The sequence below is a fragment of the Anomaloglossus baeobatrachus genome, chromosome 1 (genome assembly GCF_048569485.1).
Source record: "Anomaloglossus baeobatrachus isolate aAnoBae1 chromosome 1, aAnoBae1.hap1, whole genome shotgun sequence".
NCBI classification, from domain to species: domain Eukaryota; kingdom Metazoa; phylum Chordata; class Amphibia; order Anura; family Aromobatidae; genus Anomaloglossus; species Anomaloglossus baeobatrachus.
Window position 1 is genome coordinate 20686804 of NC_134353.1, and position 27934 is coordinate 20714737.

The 27934-nt window shown below is 44.9% G+C and overlaps 1 protein-coding gene across 1 annotated transcript in view; it reads left to right on the forward strand.

The window, feature by feature from the left end:
* Positions 1-27934, forward strand: part of LOC142299917 (vomeronasal type-2 receptor 26-like) — a 135433-nt gene that overhangs the window by 100531 nt on the left and 6968 nt on the right. The window contains exon 7 of the mRNA XM_075341893.1: positions 9385-9508. Within this exon, the coding sequence (XP_075198008.1) occupies positions 9385-9508 (124 nt within the window). The remainder of the gene's footprint in view (positions 1-9384; positions 9509-27934) is intronic.

Consider the following 27934-nt stretch of genomic DNA (forward strand, 5'->3'; position numbering starts at 1 on the left):
AACAGGTGTGACTAATCCTACTAATTAAATCACAAGACTAACTTTTTTTTTTTTCTCTTTTCACAGAATCACAAACAGACACACAATCCCCTAATGAAATTCAACAATTACAGTTATCACCACTATGTAATTGTGTTGAAACTATGCACTTATCTTAAATTCAGCACTTTACTTTAGTTCAGCACCTCGCTCGCTCAGCACCTCACTAGTACTGGCTGGTTTATATAGATGTACAATGACTATCAGAAGCTGCTGGAAGCTTCTAGAAACAGGTGTGACTAATCCTACTAATTAAATCACAAGACTAACTTTTTTTTTTTCCCTTTTCACAGAATCACAAACAGACACACAATCCCCTAATGAAATTCAACAATTACAGTTATCACCACTATGTAATTGTGTTGAAACTATGCACTTATCTTAAATTCAGCACTTTACTTTAGTTCAGCACCTCGCTCGCTCAGCACCTCGCTAGTACTGGCTGGTTTATATAGATGTACAATGACTATCAGAAGCTGCTGGAAGCTTCTAGAAACAGGTGTGACTAATCCTACTAATTAAATCACAAGACTAACTTTTTTTTTTTTCCCTTTTCACAGAATCACAAACAGACACACAATCCCCTAATGAAATTCAACAATTACAGTTATCACCACTATGTAATTGTGTTGAAACTATGCACTTATCTTAAATTCAGCACTTTACTTTAGTTCAGCACCTCGCTCGCTCAATTGAAGGCATCAAAACTATGAATTAAAACATGTTTAATGAAATACTTAACAAAAAAGTGTGAAACAACTGAAAATATGTCTTATATTCTAGGTTCTTCAATGTAGCCGCCTTTTGCTTTGATTACTGCTTTGCACACTCTTGGCATTCTCTTGATCAGCTTCAAGAGGTAGTCACTGGAAATGGTCTTCCAACAGTCTTGAGTCTTGAAGGAGTTCCCAGAGATGCTTAGCACTTGTTGACCCTTTTGCCTTCACTCTACGGTCCAGCTCACCCCAAACCATCTCGATTGTGTTCAGGTCTGGTGACTGTGGAGGCCAGGTCTTCTGGTGTAGCACCCCATCACTCTCATTCTTACTCAAATAGGTCTTACACAGCCTGGAGGTGTGTATGAGGTCATTGTCCTGTTGAAAAATAAATGATGGTACAACTAAACACAAACCGGCTGGAATAGCATGCCGCTGCAAGATGCTGTGGTAGCCATGCTGGTTCAGTATGCCTTCAATCTCCTCCTCAATGCTTCACGGTGGGAACTAGGCATGTAGGCACCTTTTCTGCTTTGCACAAAGACACGGTGGTTGGATCCAAAGATTTCAAATTTGGACTCATCAGACCAAAGCACAGATTTCCACTGGTCTAATGTCCATTCCTTGTGTTCTGTAGCCCAAACAAGTCTCTTCTGCTTGTTGCCTTTCCTTAGCAGAGGTTTCCTAGCAGCTATTTTACCATGAAGGCCTGCTGCACAAAGTCTCCTCTTAGTTGTTCTAGAGATGTGTCTTCTGCTAGAACTCTTTGTGGCATTGACCTGATCTCTTATATGAGCTGCAGTTAACCTAGGATTTCTGAGGCTGGTGACTCAAATAAACTTATCCTCCGCAGCAGAGCTGACTCTTGGTCTTCCTTTCCTGGAGCGGTCCTGATGTGAGCCAGTTTCTTTGTAGCGTTTGATGGTTTTTGCCACTGCACTTGGGGACACTTTCAAAGTTTTCCCAATTTTTCAGACTGAATGACCTTCATTTTCTAATATAATGATGGCCACTCATTTTTCTTTACGTAGCTGCTTTTTTCTTGCCATAATACAAATTCTAACAGTCTATTCAATAGGACTATCAGCTGTGCATCCACCAGACTTCTGCACAACACAACTGATGGTCCCAACCTCATTTATAAGGTAAGAAATCCCACTTATTAAACCTGACAGGGCACACCTGTGAAGTGAGAACCATTTCCAGTGACTACCTCTTGAAGCTCATCAAGAGAATGCCAAGAGTGTGCAAAGCAGTAATGAAAGCAAAAGGTGGCTACTTTGAAGAACCTAGAATATAAGACATATTTTCAGTTGTTTCACACTTTTTTGTTAAGTATTTCATTCCACATGTGTTACTTCATAGTTTTGATGCCTTCAATGTTAATCTACAATTTTCAGAGTCATGAAAATAAAGAAAACTTTTTGAATGAGAAGGTGTGTCCAAACTTTTGGTCTGTACTGTATATGTGCCACTTACTAACTTTTTCATATTATTCTGCTGTGCAACTTTATTACTTTTATTTTTAATAAAAATGAATTTTGTTTACAATTTTGTTTTGAGTCATTCTAGTGCAGTTTTATAGGTATTGTACTTCTGATCATGCGCACTGACCCTGTGCTCAGAGTTGTGAGGCAGTGAAATGTACACAGGTACACGCGTCACTGCCAATGATTACACTGGGCAGTGGGCATTGAATGGCATGTTAGCAGGCCCTGTGGGTGTGCTAACATACTAAGAGGGAAGAATGAGCGCAGGAACTAACACCCCTGTGACTAGTCCCTGCGCTCATTAGCATATTATAAAGGAACATTAGAAGAAGGGAATTTTGTTACTTACCGTAAATTCCTTTTCTTCTAGCTCTTATTGGGAGACCCAGACGATTGGGGTATAGCTACTGCCCTCTGGAGGCCACACAAAGCACTACATTAAAAGTGCAAGGCCCCTCCCCCTCTGGCTATACCCCCCCCGTGGTATCACGGGTTCTCCAGTTTTAGTGCCAAAGCAAGAAGGAGGAAGCCAATAACTGGTTTAAACAAATTAACTCCGAATAACATCGGAGAACTGAAAAACCGTTCAACATGAACAACATGTGTACCCGCAAACAACAAAAAAACATCCCGAAGGACAACAGGGCGGGTGCTGGGTCTCCCAATAAGAGCTAGAAGAAAAGGAATTTACGGTAAGTAACAAAATTCCCTTCTTCTTCAGCGCTCTATTGGGAGACCCAGACGATTGGGACGTCCAAAAGCTGTCCCTGGGTGGGTAAAGAAATACCTCATGTTAGAGCTGCAAAACAGCCCTCCCCTACGGGGGTGTCACTGCCGCCTGCAGGACTCTTCTACCTAAGCTGGCATCCGCCGAAGCATAGGTATGCACCTGATAATGCTTGGTGAAAGTGTGCAGACTGGACCAGGTAGCTGCCTGGCACACCTGTTGAGCCGAAGCCTGGTGACGTAATGCCCAGGACGCACCCACGGCTCTGGTTGAGTGGGCTTTTAGCCCTGAAGGAACCGGAAGCCCCGCAGAACGGTAGGCCTCTAGAATTGGTTCTTTGATCCATCGAGCCAGGGTGGCTTTAGAAGCCTGCAACCCCTTGCGCGGACCAGCGACAAGGACGAAAAGTGCATCGGCACGGCGTATGGGCGCCGTGCGGGAAATGTAGATTCTGAGTGCTCTCACCAGATCTAGCAAACGTAAGTCCTTTTCATACCGGTGAACCGGATGAGGGCAAAAAGAAGGCAAGGAAATATCCTGATTAAGATGAAAAGAGGATACGACCTTAGGGAGAAACTCCGGAATGGGGCGCAGCACAACCTTGTCCTGGTGGAACACCAGGAAGGGAGCCTTGGATGACAGAGCTGCCAGCTCAGACACTCGCCGAAGCGATGTGATCGCAACAAGAAACGCCACTTTCTGCGACAGCCGAGAAAAGGAAACTTCCTTCAGAGGCTCGAAGGGCGGCTTCTGGAGAGCAACTAGTACCCTGTTCAGATCCCATGGATCTAACGGTCGCTTGTACGGGGGCACAATATGACAGACCCCCTGCAGGAACGTGCGCACCTTAGACAGACGTGCTAGACGCTTCTGAAAAAACACGGATAGTGCCGAAACTTGCCCTTTAAGGGAGCTGAGCGACAAGCCCTTTTCTAACCCCGATTGCAGGAAGGAAAGAAACTTGGGTAATGCAAATGGCCAGGGAGACACTCCCTGAGCCGAGCACCAGGATAAGAAAATCTTCCACGTTCTGTGGTAGATCTTAGCAGAATTCGACTTTCTAGCTTGTCTCATTGTGGCAACGACTCCTTGAGATAATCCTGCAGATGCTAGGATCCAGGACTCAATGGCCACACAGTCAGGTTCAGGGCCGCAGAATTCTGATGGAAAAACGGCCCTTGGGACAGTAAGTCTGGTCGGTTTGGCAGTGACCACGGTCGACCGATCGTGAGATGCCACAGATCCGGATACCACGACCTCCTCGGCCAGTTTGGAGCGACGAGTATGATGCGGCTGCACTCGGATCTGATCTTGCGTAGCACTCTGGGCAAGAGCGCCAGAGGCGGAAACACGTAAGGGAGCTGAAACTGCGACCAATCTTGAACCAAGGCGTCTGCCGCCAGAGCTCTTTGATCGCGCGACCTCGCCATGAATGCCGGGACCTTGTTGTTGTGCCGGGATGCCATTAGGTCGACGTCCGGCACTCCCCAGCAGGAGAGATTGCACCCCTGTCTGTAGTGACCGCTGCTTGTTCAGCGGCAGCTTCACTATCGCTGCTAGAGTATGAAACTCCATGCCAAGATACGTTAGTGACTGAGTCGGTGATAGGATCGACTTTGGAAAGTTGATGATCCATCCGAAAGACTGTAGAGTCTCCAGCGTAGCATTCAGGCTGAGCTGACATGCCTCCTGAGAGGGAGCTTTGACCAATAAGTCGTCTAGGTAAGGGATCACCGAGTGTCCCTGAGAGTGCAAGACTGCTACCACCGCCGCCATGACCTTGGTGAAGACCCGTGGGGCTGTCGCCAGACCAAATGGAAGAGCTACGAACTGAAAATGGTCGTCTCCTATCACAAAACGTAGAAAACGTTGATGTTCTGTAGCAATTGGCACGTGGAGATAAGCATCTTTGATGTCTATTGAGGCAAGGAAGTCTCCTCTGGACATTGAGGCAATGACAGAGCGGAGGGTTTCCATCCGGAACCTCCTGGCGTGCACATGTTTGTTGAGCCGTTTTAGGTCCAGAACAGGACGGAACGAGCCGTCCTTTTTTGGAACCACAAAGAGATTGGAGTAAAACCCCTGCCCTTGTTCCTGAGGAGGGACTGGGATCACCACTCCTTCCGCTTTTAGGGAATCCACCGCCTGCAGCAGAGCATCTGCTCGGTCTGGATGTGGGGAGGTTCTGAAGAACCGAGCTGGAGGACGAGAATTGAACTCGATTCTGTACCCGCGAGACAAAATGTCCGTCACCCACCGGTCTTTGACCTGTGACATCCAAATGCCGGAAAAGCGGGAGAGCCTGCCCCCGACCGGCGATGCGGAGGGAGGGGGCTGGAAGTCATGAGGTAGCCGCTTTGGAAGCGGTACCTCCATTTGCTTTCTTGGGGCGTGTGTGAGTCCGCCACGAATCTGAGTTTCTTTGCGTCCTCTGAGTCCCTTTGGACGAGGTAAATGGTGTCTTGCCCGAACCTCGAAAGGACTGAAACCTCTGCTGCCACTTTTTCTGCTGAGGTTTGGATGTTCTGGGTTGTGGTAAAGAGGAGTCTTTACCCTTGGACTGCTTAATGATGTCAGCCAATGGCTCGCCAAACAGTCTCTCTCTAGACAAAGGCAAACTGGTTAAACATTTTTTGGAACCAGCATCTGCTTTCCAGTCCTTTAACCACAAGGCTCTGCGCAAAACTACCGAATTGGCGGACGCCATTGAGGTGCGACTGGTAGATTCTAGGACCGCATTGATAGCGTAAGACGCAAACGCCGACATCTGCGTGGTAAGGTGCGCCACTTGCGGCACTGCTGGATGCATGATAGCATCCACTTTTGCTAAGCCAGCTGAAATAGCCTGGAGTGCCCATACGGCTGCGAATGCCGGAGCAAACGACGCGCCGATGGCTTCATAGACAGATTTTAACCAAAGGTCCATCTGTCTGTCATTGGCATCTTTAAGTGAAGCGCCATCCTCCACTGCAACTATGGATCTAGCTGCAAGTTTGGAAATCGGGGGGTCTACCTTTGGACACTGTGTCCAGCGCTTGACCACCTCAGGGGGGAAAGGGAAACGCGTATCTTTAGATCGTATAGAGAAACGCCTTTCTGGGTGAGCGTCGTGCTTCTGGATTGATTCTCTGAAGTCAGAGTGATCTAACAAAGCACTCAATTTACGCTTGGGATAAAGGAAACGAAACTTCTCCTGCTCCGCAGCCGCCTCTTCTGCTGAAGGGGCTGGGGGAGAAATATCCAACAGCCTATTGATGGCTGAGATAAGGTCGTTTACCATGGCATCCCCATCAGGGGTATCCAGGTTGAGAGGGGTTCCAGGAGTGGATTCCTGATCACTCTCATCAGACACATCACAGGGAGACTGATTGCGCTGAGACCCTGAGCAGTGTGAAGACGTCGAGGGTCTTTCCCAGCGAGCTCGCTTAGGGTGGCTGGGGCTATCATCTGAGTCATAAACCTCGGCCTGTGAAGCCGGGGACCCCCCTGTGGGCTGGATACATTCCAAGTAAGGGGGACCTGAGGACAGAGGCCTCACCGTGCCCAAAGACTGAGCCCCATGCATAGATTGCAAGGTTTCAAGGATTTTTGCCATAGACACAGACATATTATCTGCAAAAACTGCAAAGTCTGTCCCTGTCACCGGGGCAGAACCTACAAGCGTCTCAGCCTGGGTCGCTACCTCTCCTGACTCCGGCTGGCGAAGCAGCACCGGGTCGGAGCATTGCACACAATGGGGGTCATCGGAGCCTGCTGGTAGATTAGCCCCACATGCAGCACACGCAGTATACACAGCCCTTTTTGCCTTGGCCGCCTTGCGTTTTGAGGATGACATGTTGCTGCTTCCACAGAGCGATCTGGGATATGCAGCCAGAAGCGACCTCACAGTGCAAGAAATACAATATCTATATATCTGTACACAGTACACTGATACACAGTGAGGCACTAGAGGGACCAGCACAGAAAAATCGCTTACCGCCCGCTTAAAAAAGCGGGTGTGTGGTCGCCAGATAGCCCCTAGTCCAGGTCTCCCAGAGCCTTGCGTCCTTCCTCCAGCCAGGCATGCATGTAATGGCTGCCGGCGTCTCGAGAGAGGAAGGGGGGCGGGCCCTGGGCGTTCCTGGCCAAGAGCGGGAAGCCTGCTTCCCTCTGTGCCAAGTGAGAGGGCTGGAGCATGTAAATCAGGCTCCAGCCCTCGTCGCTGCTAGCGAACAGCGTCTCTCCCCTACCCTGATTGACAGGGTGGGGGCGGGAACGAATCGGAGCTGCCGGCGTCCTAGGCCCAAAAAGCCGGGGACTAAATTTATAACCGCCGCCGCCGTAAAAGCGCGGACGGCGGATCCCCGGCGCACCACAAGTCACAGCAGCGCCGCCCGGTCCAGAGGGGGTCGGCGCTGCGTTCCCATACACAAAAAGTCCCCCAGTAATCTGTAGGGACACCAACTCCACGTTGCGGTCCCCGGCGCACTACAACACCCAGCCAGCCCGGAGTGTGTCTGTGCCTGCCGGGGACACAGAGTACCTGTATGATGCAGGGCCTGTCCCTGATCGTACTCCTGCTCCGTCTCCATCAGGTTCTAATGGGTCTGTGGATGGAGCCCGGCGTCAGAGCTGAGAGGCCGGCAGGATCCCACTTCCACAGAGCCCTACCAGGGGATGTGGAAGGAAAAACAGCATGTCAGGCTCCAGCCCTGTACCAGCAATAGGTACCTCAACCTTACAACACCATCCAGGGGTGAGAAGGGAGCATGCTGGGAACACTATATGTGTCCTCTTTTCTTCCATCCGAAATAGTCAGCAGCTACTGCTGACTAAAATCTGTGGAGCTATGCATGGATGTCTGACCTCCTTCGCACACAAAGCTAAAAACTGGAGAACCCGTGATACCACGGGGGGGGTATAGCCAGAGGGGGAGGGGCCTTGCACTTTTAATGTAGTGCTTTGTGTGGCCTCCAGAGGGCAGTAGCTATACCCCAATCGTCTGGGTCTCCCAATAGAGCGCTGAAGAAATACTTTTTCTATAGATGTCTTTATATATGCTGCTAGATAAAGGGACGGTTAGCAATATACACCTAGAACTGTTTGTGGATCTGGCTGCATAATGCACCTGACAGGTTCACTTTAAAGATTATTGATTCAATTCTACTACCCAATGATTTTACTGTTCATGTGTATAGTGATTCTGTGGTTACCCACTTTTCCCTGAACATGAATAGTGTCATAATATTACCATTGAATTGTAAATGCTCCGGCACTGAGCAGATCCTAAATAATAATCTAGGCTTATTTTCAAGGTATCATTTCTATCTTCTGTTCAGATATTAAAGGAATTATTCAGCGTTTAGGATTCAAGTCTGCAGTCACTCCATGTAACCGCAGACTTGTAAGTATTCTCCGATGTTGGCAACAGAAGTGCAACAATGTTACATGCTTAAATGCAGTCAAGTGCCGAATAGATGTGTGCAGCCTCACTCAATGCAAATGTATTCGGCAAGGCCAAGGTCATCTAGTCAGAATGTGGCCAGAAGTATGTAAAGCACATGACCACTCACTTCTGGAAAATCCTGACAGTGCACAGTGTGCGTGGTGTAAGTAGTCCCAAGTCTACAGTCACGTGCCGAATAGATGTGCACAGCCTCATTCAATGCAAATGTATTCGGCAAGGCCAAGGTCATCTAGTCAGAATGTGGCCAGAAGTGTGTAAAGCACATGACTGCTCGCTTCTGGAAAATCCGGAAAATTCACAGTGCATGGGGTGTAAGTAGTCACAAGTCTGCAGTCACGTGCTGAATAGATGTGTGCAGCCTCACTCAATGCAAATGTATTCGGCAAGGCCAAGGTCATCTAGTCAGAATATGGCCAGAAGTGTGTAAAGCACATGACTGCACGCTTCTGGAAAATCCTGACAATTCACAGTGCACGGGGTGTAAGTAGTCACAAGTCTGCAGTCACGTGCTGAATAGATGAGTGCAGCCTCACTCAATGCAAATGTATTCGGCAAGGCCAAGGTCATCTAGTCAGAATGTGGCCAGAAGTATGTAAAGCACATGACTGCTCGCTTCTGGAAAATCCTGACAATTCACAGTGCACGGGGTGTAAGTAGTCACAAGTCTGCAGTCACGTGCTGAATAGATGTGCACAGCCTCACTCAATGCAAATGTATTCGGCAAGGCCAAGGTCATCTAGTCAGAATGTGGCCAGAAGTATGTAACTCACATATTTGCTATCACATGACCACTCGCTCCTGGAAAATACGCACAGTGCACAGTGCGCGTGGTGTAAGTAGTCACAAGTGTACAGTCACGTGGAAATACTAAAGACCTGTACCCTTAGGCCAAACAACCATTTTAAAGTAATCCAAATTCCAGAGAAAAGGAGCAGTATTATGATAATTAATCATTCTCTATTAAAGATCCCACAATCTCAATGTACTGAAGCGTGTCCTACTGGATACCGGAAAGCTTACCCAAGACATATCCAATTCTGCTGCAACGACTGCGCCCAGTGTTCTGCAGGAGAAATATCCAATGTTACAGGTAGGTCAATAATATCATAACTAAAAAGATTAACATGAATAAATAATTTCACTTAAGTAATCAGGGACTAAAGCTAACTAAAAATGTTTGTGCTTAGAGACGTTCTTACTATTATGATACAGGATCTGTCTTACTATTATTATTATTATTATTATGTGATTTGTTGCATTTAGACATTTTGTGATTGTAGCTGTTGAAAATGTCATTGGATAAAACTCCAAACAGGAGAGAGATGATTGGATAGATTCAGGGAGACTTGAATTCAAATTAAATATCCTGAAATTTCCTGGAAACTTAAACAGTTTGCAATTCATTTTGCACAGAGCGTCCTCCTTCCCCTAAAAAAAATGGACCCATTTCACACACTGCTGAAGAGTCACAGTTCAGGCTAATGATGTCTCGCTTAGTATGGCCTCTTTCACACATCTGTGCATTAAACGAACGTGTGACGATTCACGGAGAAGGTACGTAAGGCCACCCATGTGTCCATGGTGTGTTCTTCATATGACCTGTATACTTACCTGTCCACATCGCTGCTGACACTTCTGGATGTGCAGTGAATATGCAAGAGCATAATGAGCGGGACCCGGAAGCAACAGCAGCGTCGGAGAACGGTAAATATAAAAAATATTTTATTTTTAATGGACTGGTGTTTTTTCTTTGTTATGTGCCACATTGATGTGACATGGATCACATCAGTGTGCGGTCCATGTGACATCCATCCTGCCGGCAGAAAACAGACTTGTCGCTATGAAGAGCACACGGACATGTGCACAAGCCCATAAATTTAATGGGTCTTAGTTTGTCTGCGTGAAAAGGGACATCCCAATACCGGAGACATGGATGTGTGAAGGATGACTCTTAGTCATGCCCAGCAGACTGTTTGAAAATTAGTCTTCTTGTATGCCTAGGCCCACTGCAACCGTTTCTGCTTGTGAGTGCTGGTTAGAGGTGGCCGAATAGTAGGTTTATGCACCAGAGCCTCTGATGGATTCTACACCTTGAGGCTCGAGGGACTCCAGAACCATCAGCAGCTTCACATATCTGTTTGCTGGCTTATAATGGCTTTTAGCTGCTGCTCTCTTAATATGATGGACTTGTCTGGCAGAAACCTTCCTCATTCTGCCTTTATCTGTACAAACATGTATGTGCTCAGAATCAGCCACAAATCTCTTCACAGTACGATGATCACGATTAAGTTTTCATGAAATATCTAATGTTTTTATCCCTTGTCCAAGGCATTGCACTTTTTGATACTTTTCGGCAGCAGAGAGATCCTTTTTCTTTCCCATGATACTTGAAAACTATGGCTGCTTAATATTGTGGAACATCAAGTTTTCCTTTTATTGGGCCTCACCTGGCAAACTAATTATCACAGGTATCTGAGATTGATTTCAGTGATCCAAGAACCCTGAGACATAATCCCATCAATGAGTTTCATTATTAATCGCTAGGACACTTAAATCCAATTTGCATAATAATTTGGAACATGGGGTAGTGACTTATGGAGAGCTGTTCTGAAAAAGTTCTCAGAACGATGTTCCATAGTAATCGATGAAATTAGTAAGACATTACTCTTTGGATTATGAAAAGGATTGTTTTGGAAGCAATACATTTGTGAATGGGGGTGGGTGGGGGAAGGCTTCATTTAAAAAAAAATCCCTGTGTTGGCTTCTTGTAATTTTTTTACTTGCCAGTTAAGTAACTTAAGTGATGCCTTTCCATAACTAATCCATGGGCTTCATGCAGCTGTAAATTTACAGATGACATAAGCCCCAATGTATTACCCCAATTACCAATATTGCAAGGCTTTAGTGAAGACCCGGGTAGAGTGCCATAATTGACTCCTCTAATAGGAGCACCAATTCTGGTGTGGCTGAGGGCTGCTATTTTTAGGCTAGGGATGGCCCAGTAACTAAGGTACTCAACATACTGATAATACAAACCCCCAGCTGTCTGCTTTACCTTAGTTGGTTATGGAAAATAGTGAGGACCGCATATCATTTTTTTCTTTTTTAAACAAATTTAAATAATTAAAAAAACAGTGTGGGATACCTTCTATTTTTAATAATCAGCCAAGGTAAAGCTGACAGCTGAGGGTTACCCCAGCTGTCTGTTTTACCTGTGCTGGTTATGAAAAGCAAGCGAGATCTAAGTCATTTTTGTAACTTTATGATTCACAGCAATGTACAGGAAACTTACTCATGCAATAAAGCTTGTTGATTGGCTGCTCTGCAGCCTTTTAACAAACTTTATTAACATACAAATAGAGGTGAGCCGATCTGTGGAAATTTGGTTTGGTGGGTTCATCCGGACTTTAGATAAAGTCTGGTTTGAGACCCCGACTTGACCTGAACCCCAATGAAAGTTATAATTGGGCAGTTCAGGTCACATGCAGCCAGCATAAACAGATCACTTCCGATGGCGGGGATTTTCCATTTTTTTTTGTACACACTGGATATGATCATACTGTTATTACACCCAGTGTACGCCGTTCAAACACTGCAAGTGGCTCGCACTAGGCTGGGGAATATGCATACGTGAGCAATGTTCGCCCAAGTGGGTTTTTTAAATGTAAAGCACCTGAACTCTGAATCCGAACTCTGATTTCTTTTAGTCTGTGTTTGGGGTGAACATCGAACACCGAACTTCCGGTTCACTCATTTCTTCTTATGAACAGTTCACGAACACTGAACTCAGACGCCGACTGTTTTTGGGTCGGAGATACTTTATCGTTTGAGTTTGCTGATCCATATAGGCCACCATTATTTCTCACAGAGAGGGATGCATACTATCATAGGCTTCTCTATCAACATCTCTTTGAGCTCCAAAGTGCACTGCACCATAGCAACTATGGGCATTAAATACAGATGAGCAGACCCGTGGAAATCTGAGTTCAACAAATCCACATGGACTTGAAAAAAACATTTGATTCGGGATCCGAATCTGACCCGAACTTGACCCTGGACAAGGAACCTCATACAAGTCAATGAGAACCCCAAATTCTGTGCTGAAAAATAGTCATAAAAAAGGCTAGTGGGCTGCAAATGGAATAAAAATGGGGGTAAAATCAGGACAGTTATACAGAGCATGTTTCTCAATGTTTCTGGAATAAAATATTGCAGTCAGACTTTATGGACCTAGTGATTAATGTCTATGAATATTCACTGCTTCCCCTGCCCACCATCTCTGCCAGCATTTTTCATTGGCTGAAAACTACTATTCATGCACCCCACCCTTTGTGTTGCAGTCTCTGATTAGTTGCAGATCATTTTGTAGTATTGTATTGTAAAATTAAATAAAAAAATAATTTTAAAAAATGGCTTGGGCGCCTGCTCTATTTTTGATAGCCAGCGCTGATAAAACAGACAACTATGGGCTGCAACCCAATCTGTCAGCTTTACATTGGCTGGTAATCAAAAATAGAGGGTATCCCACACCATATTTTTAAATTATTTAACTAAATCATATAAAAAAATGGCATAGGGTCCCCCCACTTTTGATAACCAGCCAAGGTAATGCTGATTGCTGGGGGTTGCTATTATCGGTGTGGGAAGAGACATGTATTTGACCCATCCTATCCTGAAAATAGCAGCCTGCAGCCAGCCTAGAATTGGTGCATCACATTAGCTACACCAATTTTGGTACTTTACCTGAATCATTTTGATTACCCTGGTGAGGGGGCAATTGGGATAAGATTTGGGGTGAATGATAACTGATTTGTCAAAAAAATCACAGCTGCCATCAAGCAATAGGTTAGTAATGGGGAGGCATCTCTGAGACACTTACATTACTAACCTGTAAGTAACAAGAAATAAACACAAACACAGAAAAATCCTCTATTGAAATAAAAAATACTCACACCTTTATAAACCCCCAAAACACCCCTGTAGATTTCATGTAATTCATAACAATGTCCCATGATGGTCTTGGCTCTCCAACATCCACAGGCTGCAGTGACAGAAAACGTTATCAGTCACTGCAACTTCTGGAACACACTGAGAGCAGTAGGGAGGCCCACAGCTGTGAGAAGCAGTGACATCAGTCATGTCACAAGATTTCACAATGGGGGCTCATATGGTATGAACTGTGACTGCCGACTGCTGGACTGTCAGATTGTCTGCTACAGTCTGGCAATCCGCCACCGAGTTCAACTGAATTTACAGAGAGCAGCAGGGGAGCCGCTGGCTGTGAACTCTAGTGAATTGACTGCCTGATTGCCAGACTGCTATTCCGCCGTGTCCCACAATCCAATGGTCCAGCAATCTGGCAGCAGTTCACAGAGGGCAGCGGGGAACCTTGTTGTGAACTCCGGTGAACTGGGTGATGTCACCACTTAACACAGACGAGGGCCACCCCCTGTTCTTAGTGAACTCAAATGAACTTTCTGCTAGATAGCCAGTCTGCCAGATTGCATGACACATTGGCACAGCAGTCCAGAAATGTAGTAGAGATCTCCTGGCTGTGAATATCTATGTCCTGAGTGCCAGATTGCCTGCAACCCCACAGTCCAGCAATCCAGCAGCAGTTCAACTGAGTTTACAGAGGGCAGCATGGTAGCCCCTGGCTCTGAACTCCGGTGACCTGACTGCTGGATTGACATGTCCCCAATCTGCTACTCCGGCAATCTGGCAGTGAATTGAGGGAATCCCCTGCTGTGAACTCTGGTGAACTATAAAAAAGTTAAAGGGGACCTGTCACCAGTTTTTTCCTATAAGCTGCGGCCACCACCAGTGGGCTCTTATAGACAGACCGCTGTGTAGAACATAAAAAACAGTGTATAATACTCACCTAAACCAGTCGCTGTGGTGGATGTGGCTCAAATGGGCGTCTTTGTCCTCCGGTGCCGGCGCCTCCTCTTTCGGCCATCTTCGTCCTCCTTCTGAAGCCTGTGTGCATGACATATGTTTACATATGACAAAAACATGTTTACAGTGCAGCACCACTGTTTTACCATAGCCAATAGCTTCCTAGACTATTGATATAAGAAATATAGAGGTTGATAAGAAACAGATGTAGGGCTGGTGCTCCCATACCCCTGCTAGTACAGACAAGACACAACTTCGACATCCATCTTGGAGTCTTGAAATTTAAAAACATTTCAGGCAGACAGCAGGACAGTGGCATCAATTGCCTCCCTTATTTCCCTATAGTGTCTTTGCACAGCAGGGAGGTATAGTCCATGCAACACACAGAATGTGGCCTTAAAATTCCATTTCAAAAAGTGAGCACAGGTTTAACGTTCCTTCTGCAGCAATACATGCAGGCAGGAATAGTTACCTAGAGATATCTACACAACCAGGTTAAGCACAAGAGCCATGCCAAGCACATATGATGTCACTCAGGTATTGTGCCGACACCAAGTTTGCAGCGTTATAGCATAAGTCCTTCCTTAAACTTTATTATATTACAAACAGACTTTACCTTTTGTGTCCCCCTATTTCCTCATAGATTGTAAACTTTTGAGCAGGGCCCCCATTCCTACTGTAGCTGCTGATCTATGTGCTATTGTGTTTTATTTTTTTATGTATAAGCCCTTACCTGGTTGTAAAGTGCTGCAGAATATGTTAGCGCTATAAAAATAAACTTATAATAATAATAATAATTATTATTACTATTAATATTATTATTCCCAGGTTCAGTGGATACAGCCATTGTTCAAACTGGGCCTGGATAGTGTTCAACAACATTGCAGCTGTGTATCTGTGTTCTCCAATGCATATTAATTTAAGCACTGCCTGATTGCATAGACTTACACACAGGATATGGGTTGGAATTTTCATTTAAAAAAAAAATGAAGAGATGCATGAGTGACAGGTTTAGGCCTCTTGCTCCCAGAACCTTAGCACTAAAGGAAAGACACAACTTGGAGACCCATCTTAGAGTCTTGAGATTAAAAAAAAATATGCAGGCAGTCAGGACAAAAGCAGAACAGTGGCATCATTCCCCATAGTGTATTTGTACAGGGAAGTATGGTCCATGCAACACACTGGATGTGGGTTGGCATTTTCATTTTAAAAATCAAAAGACGCATGAGCAACAGGTGTAGGTCTCTTGCTGCCAAAACCCTGTCACTACAGACAAAAGACAATTTAGAGACCCTACGTGGAGAACTACTTTATCACAATTGTGTGATCTGACAGAGTTTCAAAGACTCCATGATAAAATGAAAGAGAATCTTAGAAAGATGGAGAACAGTATTACTATTAATACAGAAAAAAAAATGAACAGGACTTACAGGACTATCAAAATAATACGATTTGTAATTGGTATATCAATTCTGAGAAAACATTACTGTCAAAAAATAATAGCTACTTTCTCTGATAATAATGCAAACTCAGAGTACTCTTCTATAACACACCAGAAGAATTTTCAGACTCATCTCCAATATCAACCTCAAGTGACACAGAGAATAAGACAAAAATTCTTGCATCCACCTAACGACCAAACAACTACTCCAAAAATGAATAATAAAATGGAGGAAGAGAGGTAGACACAAGCATCACTGCAAAAATAAGGAAAAACCCACCCAGATATAACAATCAGAAATACTAGAGATGCCCATGTGGAATCTTTCCAGTTACATCCACTCAAATGAACAGATCTTCATGCTCTCCAAAGGATTGGAATTTTGTTCAACATACAATTTTGACATCTTTAATAGAGATGAGTGAACCTCTCTGTTACGGTTGCTGCGAGCACTGGAGACTATGTCCAGATTTCTTGCTACTGCACATGTGCGAGCGCTGGAGACTAAGTCCAGATTTCTTGCTACTGCACATGTGCGAGCGCTGGAGACTAAGTCCTATCTTGGAGCCATTGCACATGTGCGGGTGACATCATCGCTGACACGAGGTCACATGTCTCTGACACCTTCTATGCCGATTGGTCGCTGGTCATGTGCTTGTGACGCCTTGCTCGGTGATAGGCCAGCATGACGTCACTCCTGTCGTTCTGGCAGCGGATTGGCTCCGGTGTCCTCCATCTTGGATGAGGCACAGAGTCTATATAAGACCCTGACACACGCCGCATGGCGCTCAGTCCTCTTGGTTCATGCATAAGAGTAGACGCTCTGTGCGCGTTCCTCTAGGCATTCTTCTGTCTATGCTAGGTGAGCGCTACCGGCAGGGTAGCGTTCTTATACCTTACAGCTTCGGCTGCTGTCCGTATCCTTACCTCTTAGGGGAGCGGACATAGGCAGGTGCCTGAGGCACATGGTCTGGCTGGGCCTTGTGATTCGACTCGTAGGTGGACGTTGCCGCTAGGGTAACGTTCCTTATACTGCGTCTGGCAGTTGTTCGTATCCTCGCACACTAGGGGAGCGAACAGAGGTAGGAGCTTTGTGCGGCTTACGCTGCTGTTCGTCTCTTTTGCACCACTAGAAGAGCGGACCTAGGCAGGTGCCATATCTAGTGGTTCGTGTCCTCGCACACTAGTGGAGCGAACGCAGGTAGGAGCTTTGTGCGGCTTACGCTGCTGTTCGTCTCTTTTGCACCACTAGAAGAGCGGACCTAGGTAGGTGCCATTTCGCACACATTGCCTTTGTCTCTGTGATTATTAACAGAGATCATTCCACACACCCTCCAAGTAAGGGAGGAATTGCTTTACTTACTTATTATATCCTTCTGTGAGTTAACAGAGGTATTGCACTCTGCCATAGTCTGCAGCAAAGTCTTTGCACGGTGGACCCTGACTGTCTGATACTCCTTTAGGTTTTTATCAGACAGCCCCCCGTAACACTCTCAAGGTTCGCCGAGTCCAACAAAACAAGTGATACTTTTGTTGAACCTATATCAAACCTTTCTGAATCCTATTGAATTCAATGGGAGGCAAAAAGTAAAGCAGAGAAACCTCCTTTAAGTGGATTGAAATGCTTCCAAAACAGCAAAAATACGTTTTACAGTGCAGCATCAATGTTTTGACATAGCCATTAGCTTTCTAGAGTATTGACATAAGAAAAATAGAGGCGCATGAGAGACAGGTGTAGGGCTGGTCCTCACATACCCCTGCCAGTAAAGACAAGAGACAACTTTGAGACCTATCTAGTAGTTTGGATATTCAAAATCCCTCCAGACAGACAGCTGTATAGTAGCATCAATTACCCCCTCCCCATAGGGCTTTTAAAGAGCAGGGCGGTACGGTCCATGCAACACACAGGCTGTTAACCAGCATTTGAATTTTAAAAATGAAGACATGCTACAGTGACCATTATAGGCCTCTTGCTCCCAGAAGACAGACACAGCGGAGAAAAATCTCTTTGTGAAGTGGAAAGAAAGGCTATCTTTTTCATGTAGATGGTAATGACATCAGCAGATTTAGAGTGTCTCATTTGCACCCTAATTTGGCAGCATTGCTGTTCTTGCATAGACAGATGATTTAAGACTCCATTTGGAAAGTCTGCATCTCAGCAATCTAGAGCTGATGCAGCACATGCAGGTGTTTCTGCAAGTATGATGAAGAAAAAGGCCTCTCACAAGGAATTTTGAAGCAATATAGGACCAAGTAAACCAATTTCTCAACCAAGAAGAGATATTGTCTGTTTCAGGATACAACATCTGTGGAAAGATGGCAGTGGTCCAATAACTTAATGGAAAAGAACTCTTTTGGATCAAGTAGCAGTCAACCCTTCTCTTGATCTTATAAAATATGATGGATTTGATTGTGTGTATGGTCTTGAGCTTCACAAAGATGAAAGGGTGTCAGCTGTCGGAGAGCTGCCAGATAGAGTTGCATCCTTCCAAATGAGCGATGCTCATTTAGCAAGGGGCAGCCTTGAGGGCACCTGCAGGGCAGACCTTCGTGAAGACAACCTGCCTTTTGGGGGCGCTTCACAGTTGAAAATATCCTTGTGTGAGATAGAAAGAAAGGGTATCTTTTTGATATCGAATGTAACAACATCATCAGACTTGTTGTGACTCATTTTTAATCTAGCTTGGCAGCATTGCTGCCCTTGCATACTCGTATGAATGAAGACTCAATTTGGGATTTGCCAACCTATTCTCCTTGGCTTCCTCCTCCTCCTTATATGCTAAGTTACACAGCTGCATATCCATCACCTCCACCCCCAAGGGAATATCAGTTGACGAGGGTCGGGAGCCTCCCGGGACCCTACTTTGTCCTGGAAATGATCCAACTCACAAAAATTTTGGGCATTGGGGCAGATTCGTATCTCCTCTTCACACTGGGAATCTTTGGACCAGACCAGTGATGCCCATAGGATAAAATGTGTGAACAGCTCTTGAGACTCTCCCATGTGTTGTTACCCATAGTCAGTTTGCTGATTTGTCATGTGGGTGCAAAGAAGTGTAATTAGGGTGTCACCTAATGAACTGTTCACAGAATGAACTGTGTGTGATGTTGAGGTGCGGGTAGAAGAGGAGAGGCCACTTGACGCAGTGCTTACAATCCCCTCTAGCACCTGCTGTTTATGATCCTCATTTCAAAGTTAAAGCGATGTGTGGCTGCCAAAGAAATTTAGTGAAGTGGGCTGTCCAGTAACGGAAGTTGTTCTCCTTTCTCATAGGATAGGATGAGCTGGCATTTGCTCAATAGACCTTTGACTAACACAACTTCTTACACGTACACCTCAAACACCCCAACAATTCCCCCTTGCACGACAACCTCATCATGATTTACCACTCATGGTTAATGTACCCTTCACCTTTCAAACAGATGTTTCACAGACCTACGCCTACACCTGTCAGACACCTGACACAAAAGATAAATTATTTATTTCCTGCCTGAATTGGCAATATTCTGAATGCAGTAAAAAGTACCACTACCAACAAATGTGGTTGACTGCGTAATTTGGTGGAGAGATGAAAAATTGCCAGGAAGACCTTTTTACCTTGTTCAATAGCAAATTTTCAGCAGCAACTACTTACAATACCTATAAATGTGTTTCACTGCGGAATTGTAAGGAGGCAATTAAAATTGCAAAGAAAAACCTTTTAGCTAGTTGCCTAGAAAATTTACAGCAGGCCAGGCACTGCTAACTAGCAATACCTATAAATATGTTTGCATTATTTTGAGCAGGCAATTCAAATTGGCAAGAACACTTTTTTAGATACTTCCCTAGCAACTTTTTAGGCCAAGCACTGCTAACTAGCAATACCTATAAATGTGTTTTCTTACTTTTGAGCAGGCAGTAATTTGTAGCAATACCTATTAAGATGCTTCACTGGCAACTCTTTAGCAGGCACTACAACTGTGAATCTCTATTTCGATCATGAAATGGGACAATTTGTGGCACACACACACATCTTTCCCTACACTGCACGTCCCTATTCTAAACTATCGCTCTACTAACTATCTTAGCTACCTAGCATTAAACCCCTAGCTAAGCTCAATGTCTAGCAGCACTGGTGGGAGCACCAGCAGCAGCACCTTCCTTAACCTTTTTCTATCCTGAGTCCCCCTGGGGGGAAATTACAAAAACTCAACTGTAACTGAGGAAAACCCAAACTCATGCCTTGTTTATCATTCACATGTGAATAAATCGATTTCCTGTTGATTTATTTTACTAAAATTCATTCATATTGCAATATTCTGTTTTGACGTTTTTTCCCAGTTATATTAGGATTTCAATGGCCAGAATAGGAAAATTTATTTGATAGGAAAAGGTTAAAGTTTCACATTCATAAAATGGCGCTTACGCAACATGTCCACAGTTTACATGTACACGGACATGTGACTTAGCCAATCACAGAAGTACTTGTATCTGATCCTTGTGGATGTTTGCTTCACCGTGAAAGTTAAGAAAAAAAATGTCACCGCGAGCCAAATGGCTTCTCTTGAGTCTCCACTTCCTCCACTTTGTTGCACATCCACCATATTCATCAGACAGCACCACAATCTTTAAGAAAATAAGAAAATGTTATCAAAAAAGCAATTTTATAAATGAGAACAGTGTTCGGGGGCAAAAAATGAACAAAGCAGAAGATCGCTGACTTTTGGGGAAAAGACTCAGGGTTACTGAACTTGGAAAGAACATGCACCTAAGGTCAGCATGTGGATCTATAAGTGTACAGATAATGAATTAGGCCGAATTGGGCCGGAAGGGACCAGAAGGTATCTGGATGCATAGTCACTTTAAATAAAGTTTGAGTTTCTTTTCAGTTTCACCACTATAACACTTCATTTTTTACTTAACTCTCTGATCCCTACACCCAGTCATGAACTATTTATCTCTCCCTCCATCCTCCCCACCCATCTCACCTTCTCCTCAGATCTGTTCCTCCACATTACACCCTGTGTCTCCAGACACACACGTCCACCTCACAGCCTCTCCTGCTCCCACCTACTAACACTCTCACTGCTTCTCCTCACTGTTGGGGATATCTCTCCTAATCCCGGCCTTCCTCACCACATCCCTATTGTCACATCTAACTGCCATAAACAATCTAAAAAAAATTCCGCAACCCTTCTATCCTTATACACTGTCAAAACGTTTTTTTCTAATATTTAATCTGTGTCTCTTCACCATCAATTTCATCCCATTGCTTCTAGTGTTTCCTTGTGAAAATGAGAATAAAACTGATCCCTCTACAGTGTGACAGCCTTTAACCCTAGAACGCATACCTGGGGCCTCGCAGGCCTGCTAGGTCATTTGTTTTCTATGGTAGATTGTTATGCTTGCGCGTTCTAGGGTTAAGATATTTGTAGACAGCTACTAAATCACCTCTCAGTCTTCTCTTTTGCAGCTAAACAATCCTAAATCCTGTAACCGTTCCTCATAGGACATGGTTTGCAGACCAGTCACCATTCTGGTCACTCTTCTCTGAACTTGCTCCAGTTTGTTGATGTCTTTTTTTCAAAATGTGGTGCCCAGAACTGGACAGAATATTCCAGATGAGGTCTGACCAAAGAGGAGTAAAGGGGGATAATGACTTCACGTGATCTAGACTGTATGCTTCTGTTAATACATCCTACATACATACATACATTTTCTTAATAGTCACTCTTCTGGGGTACCCAAAGTGAACCAATTCGGTTCAGCATTATCCTCTACATGGAGAAAAGTTCAACAGCACTTGCTTAGCATGGGATTTAGGTAAAAGCATGTGGCTGACTGTGGATGTGTGCCTGCTCTCGACCTGTGTATGGGTGATTTGGTGTGACTATCAACTGGAAAAATTAACCCTAAGATACATTCACTTAAGTTAGGACCTCGTTTCATCAGTCTTTTCAGAAATACTACCATCAGCAATCCGTTGTCCTTCTGTTTGGCCTTACCTGCAATGTATAAAATCCATAATGTTTTTAATAAGTCTGTATTGAAGATGTTTGTGGGTTTGGGAGCCCCCCTTCTCGCCCTTCCACCGCCCGGTTTTGGATAGTGGTTCTATGGAGTTTGAGGTGTTAATAATAATTGATCCCTGGGTCATTGGTCATTCTTTGCAGTATCTGCTGCAATGGCAGGGTTATGGTCTGGAGGAAAGGACTTGGGTGACAGCTTTGTATATCCATGAAGATCGCCTAGTTAGGGCTTTCCATCTCCGTTATCCTAAGACCTGGTCACGAGGATCCAGATGTCCCTCGTAGATGGAGGGGTACTGTCACATGATGTTCAGCCCTGTACTCACTGAGTGTTATGACGACTTCGTAACCTGTTCACACTGCAGAGTTTGACATGCTACACTATGGTTACCCTGATGCTTTTAAGTAGCACAGTCAAACTCAGGTGTCAACCAGTTGTGTGATTCTTAGTGATCAGTCTAGCAGGATTTAATTTCTGCCAGCCTGTGGATTGCTGCTAGGGTCACAGGAGACCTATCAGAGTTGCCTCCACCCTTTAAAAGGTGGTGGAGCCTGTTCCCCCATGCCGAGTGTAGCTACATTTGTGATACCAGATCTTGTTCTGGTGATCTCATTTCTGTTATTTAGTGTGTTGTTGAAGTATTCTCATTATCCATCTATTTCCTGCCTGATTTTTTTCCCTCCTGAGCTTGTATTGTCTTACTTATGTGTGTGTGCAGTGACTTTGAGTTCTGGTTCTGGTTTTTCCTCATCTGTCTATTTGTGTGGGATAAATCACTCATGTCTTGGCCCTTTACGGGGGATAAGGAGAGGGGGTATAGACCAGGGCTATTTAGGAGCTAGGGTTAGGAAGGCGGCCCAAACATCATCACCATATCTTTGGGAACTGGGAAAGCTAGGGCCACCCTAGCCTTAGGGCCAGTGTTCCCAGTTACCTTATCACACCCCATGGCAATAGCATAGCACTATAAAACAGTTGTGAGGCGTGTCTATGCCAATATAGTATCACTACAGAGATTAAGGATGGTGTAAGCGAAGAGATAACTTGCTGTTTAGGGCAAGAAACAGCAACCCCAGCAGTACACCATGATGACCAGAGAGTAGATACCTGACTGAGCATTGGTCATTGGCTCTATTGGCAGCAGAAGACTGTAAGACATAGACAATGGTCAATCATTAAATCAGATGATGTGGCTGATTTAATCATTGCCATCAGTCGACACTGATCCATGCCTGATGCTGTTTAAAAATGGAAGGTTTTTAATGCCAATGATATTGTACATGGTTCTTTAATCCTGTTATGTGAACAATTAATGCACACATGGTAACTGTGAACACACAGCCCAGTACATTGTCAGTTAGGGGTTAATATTCTTAATTGGCCAGACCTGGTTCCCTGTGGTGAGTTATCTTGTGTTTGTTGAGTCATTGTGTTCCCCGGGCCTTCAGAACCTCCCATTGTTTGACAATGTGGATTGCTAAATTAATGTAACTTCCCCCAGCCTCTCTGTCTACCTAACTCAGATGAGAATCCTACAGAATTAGCTATGCAGATTGAAATGCCACCCAGTCAGAGCACAGTCTTATTCCACCAATCCGGTAAGACACCATACCCCGGAATAAGTGCCCTGGAAGGTATAAAAAGGGTCTGTTTGAGTCACTAGGGGTTGTTCTTTGGCTACATATTTTTAATCTAGGGGCTTTGGTCCCGGTTAGAAGTCCATTACCCAGCCTAGGCACTTTGGCGCCAGCTACGGTATCAAGCTGGATTATATTGTGCAGGAGCATCACCAAGGATTCTAGAAGTCAGCTGAAACCCAGGTTGGGACAATACGGTTACTTGGCTACAGACTTTGCAGTGCCCGTGAAGCTTCCTACGCTTATCACTATCCTATTCTCGGTGGGTGCCTGCCAAAAGCAGGGTGCTGCTGGCTTGGGGTATGTGGCCCTAGATCTAGTTTAATCCCCTGGTGAGCAGACGGAAGGGGGAGACTCTGCTGCCTGTTACATTGTGTGAATTGCATGGTTTTGTGTTATATGCCTTTGACTGTTGGGGATCTAATTAAGTCTAATTATTGTGGTTCCCGCACACTGTGTTGTCTGAGTAGTGTCCTGCCCATGGATAAGTGGTTTGGGTGTTCAGTTGGAATGATCCCTGGTCCATAGGTCTTTCTAAAGGCGGCTGGGCTAGTGGACGAAAGCACCCACTGATCCCTGTGTCTCCTCAGTAACTAATGTAAAATAAGTAGAGATGAGCGGACCCATTAAAGTTTGGATCAGAGGGTTCATCCGGACTTTAGATACAGTTCATTTTGGGACCTGAACTTGACCTGAACCACTGGAAGTCACTATTTGAGTCTCTGCCCACATGCCATACATAGTACACTTCTGGGGGAGGATGGGAGTTTTCTATTCTTTTTTTGTACACACTACATCTGATCATGCTGCTATTACCTCAAGTGAGAGCAATTCAAACAATGCAATAAGCTCGCACTGGGCTCAGTACCGAGTGTACCCGATCACAGTGGTGCTCGCATATGGAAAGCACCTAAACTCCAAACGCAAACTTTTTTTTTTTCTAAACAAGTCTTTGTTCGGTATGAACACCAACACCAAACCTCAGGTTTGTTCCTCTCTAAAAATAAAGGTTTACTTAAGACTACACATCAACCACCCGGTTCTTGTACAGACGACGAGTCCTAGCTGAAAAGTCTCTAAAGGCCCCTGTGGAGACTGAAACAACCCTAACCGGAAAACTCAGATAATGACTTGGACCAATAGCTCCATAAGCAGCCATCAAGGATTCCACGTACCACCTTAAGGAATCGGGGGAAGGCGGCGAGTAAAATTTGGTGAACCAACAGTAAATAAACCAATAGAAACACAAAAATAACAGGCTGTAGTTCCAAGCATGGTTCATTTTTAGAATTATCATCAATGGGGAATAAAAGTCTGAGGAGGCTTTAATTATTTACACCAGCCTGGTGATAGGGTAGACCAAATTAGATAACAGGAAACACTGGGTGGCAGACAGGCAATGAATACCAAACATGTAAAAAAAAGAGACTACAGGCCACGTCTCACTAAGCAACATCACTAGCAACATCGCTGCTGAGGCACGACTTTTGTGACGTAACAGCGATGTTGCTAGTGATTTTTCTGTGTGTGACATCCAGCAAAAACCTGGCCCCTGCTGTGAGGTCGCCGGTTGTTGCTGAATGTCCTGGACCATTTTTTAGTTGTAGCTGTCCCGCTGTGAAGCACAGATCGTTGTGTGTGACAGCGACAGAGCAACAACTGAATGTGCAGTGAGCAGGAGCCGGCTTCTGCAGACGCTGGTAACCAATGTAAATATCGGGTAACCAAGAAGCCCTTACCTTGGTTACCCAATATTTACCTTCGTTACCAGCGTCCGCCGCTGTCACGCTGTCAGTGCCGGCTCCCTGTTCTCTGAACACATAGCCAGACTACACATCAGGTAATTAACCCGATGTGTACTCTGGCTAGGAGTGCAGGGAGCCAGCGCTAAGCGGTGTGCGCTGATAACCAAGGTAAATATCGGGTTGGTTACCCGATATTTACCTTAGTTACCAAGCGCAGCACCGCTTCCACGCGTCGCTGCTGGCTGGGGGCTGGTCTCTGGTTGCTGGTGAGATCTGCCTGTTTGACAGCTCACCAGCAACCCGTGTAGCGACGCTCCAGCGATTCCTGCCAGGTCAGGTTGCTGCTGGGATCGCTGGAGCGTTGCTTAGTGTGACGGTACCTTAATAGTTAAGGACCCGAACAGCAACTGACTATGGTCCAGTGGTGGTTTGGCGGGTTTAGCTCGAATTTAAATAAAGTTCAGTTCAGGAATCGGACTTGACCTGAACCACATTAGAAGTCAATGATTAGGCAGTTCGGCTTTCTGTCCGCATGCAGCCAGCCATAGACAGAGCACTTCAAGGGCAAACAGGGAGGAGATTGTTCATCTTTTTTAATTTACACACACTGTGTCATAATTATAATATATTACTAAGGAATTTATTTGCATGGAGCAAAGACACAACTGAAACCCAGTGTATAGGTGATAAAGTCCATATTGTAACACACGGTGATAAAAAACAAGTGCAGAGGAAAACAATAAGGTCCATAAACACACAGTGGATATAACAAACAAAGCCTTTAGGGAAAGTCTCTTGAAAATATCACTGGATAATTTAGCAGTGCAGTCTTTAAAGCTACATAAGGAAGTCTCTGAAAGGCCAGAACCATTCGCAGAGCAGAATATAAAGTCCAGAACCAAATTCAGGGCAGTTTACTAAAGTCCAGAGCAGTCCTGTACTCTGCTACTGCATCAATTCAAATGTGGAAGCGACAGAGCACTTAATTAAGTAACCTAGCTCACGTGTCAGCAAAGGCAGGTCAGGCAAGAGCCGCAAACGGGGGCTAGATATCAGCAACTGGAAATAGTAGATGAGCAGAAGGTGGCAGACCATGTGATGATCAGCAGTAGGACTATCACATAGGATTTACTGGAGTAGATGGAGACACTTGAGAGACCACCAGTAGTAGGAAACCAGGAAGAATACTCAAGCAAAGGACAGGAGCTTGGACCGGGGTTTAAAAAGGCAGGAGGTTAAAAAACACATGGAGAGGAATGAAGCAGGGGATGCTATCTTGGAAAAGGGCAAAAAGAAAGCCCAAAAGGTAACCAGAATAATCGGAGTACTGACATGTTACATCCAATAATGCTGATTTCACCCCAAGTGTAAGCCATCTGTTAGGTTGACCTAACAGTCACAGCTATTGCCAGCGATGTCCGAATGCAGAGAGGGTACCGGTGACCCCCCCTCTGCTACTCCGTCTCAATGAAAACAAGCGAACGCCGTTATACACATAAGACTGGAGATGTGCGGCTCCGAATAGAAAGTGTATTGGTATTGTTTACATTACAAAGTTATACAAAGTTGATTAGGGCGTAACTATGCAACATACATATTCATTAATTTACATTCATTAAGGCGTGGATTGCATATTCCCAGCAAGAGAAATTAATATAATGACTTATACTCCCATAACAGTCTATGACGTTTCTTTTTCCATAACAAGAATGTTTTTCAGTCGTCTCTAAGTCAAAACATTCTGCGTCCTTGAAGTTGGTCTCATAGTTTATTACGCAAATAAGTCTGGTTCGGTCTTGCCAGGGAGAATGAATTTCTATTATTTTCTAAGTCAGTGAAAAAGGTTAACTCTTTCCTCACAATCCCCCCTATTGGCGTGATTGATGGACAGGGGGCCATCGAGAAGCTTTGGACCATAGAGAAAAGCAGGCTAGCCTCCAGATACTTTCTGAGTCGCGGGTTGCTCAGGGAGTGTCGTCTCACATCCGTCACCCAGGACTGCCTGCATGCCTCTCGATAGGAGTCTCATCATGATACGCCAAGGTGATTTCTAGAGGAAAGAGTAGAGAAGAGAAAAAGGCATATTAGTGATTTCTTACGGGTGCTGAATAATCATTGTATCTACATTGCTTCAAGCAGCGGGAAAACAAAGCCATTAGCAACTTGAACACTACATAAGCAACTAGTAAACAGAGTAACACTTGGAACACTGATAGTCTGTTGTAACAGCCTCCCCATTGAAACACTTTGTTTATTGGGACTGGTATGGCTAAGTATGGCATGGAAGAGGCTGTCACAAGTGCGTGTGTACATATCCAGCAGTCTGTGATCTCAAGTTTTTCAGCTAACACTTCATGATGGGTCTCAAATTAATTCTGCCATGGTGTAGAAGGCCCCAAAAAGGGAGTACACATAGAAATACTTATCAGCAGTATTAGGCCTTCTTGCAGTGGCTGGCATGGACCCATGTCGATCTCCCCTCAAGTTTGACGGAGGTTGGAGTGGTCAGCTGGACAGTCAAAGGCCCTTCGAATCGTGGCTCAAGGGTCTTTTTCACGTGCTTCTTTAAGTAGACCCGGTCACCAGGCTTTAGGGAGTGGGTTCCTGGAACAGCATCAGGATCAGGTAGAGAAGAGTAGACCCTTTGATGGGTTTCAGTTAGTCTCTTCTGCAGGGAAACAACATAAGACGTTAGGCTATCACATTGCAGGTGTAACTCCTGCGGGAAGTAGCATCCTAATCTGGGTGCACTACCAAAGAGTATTTCAAAGGGTGAGAGCCTGTG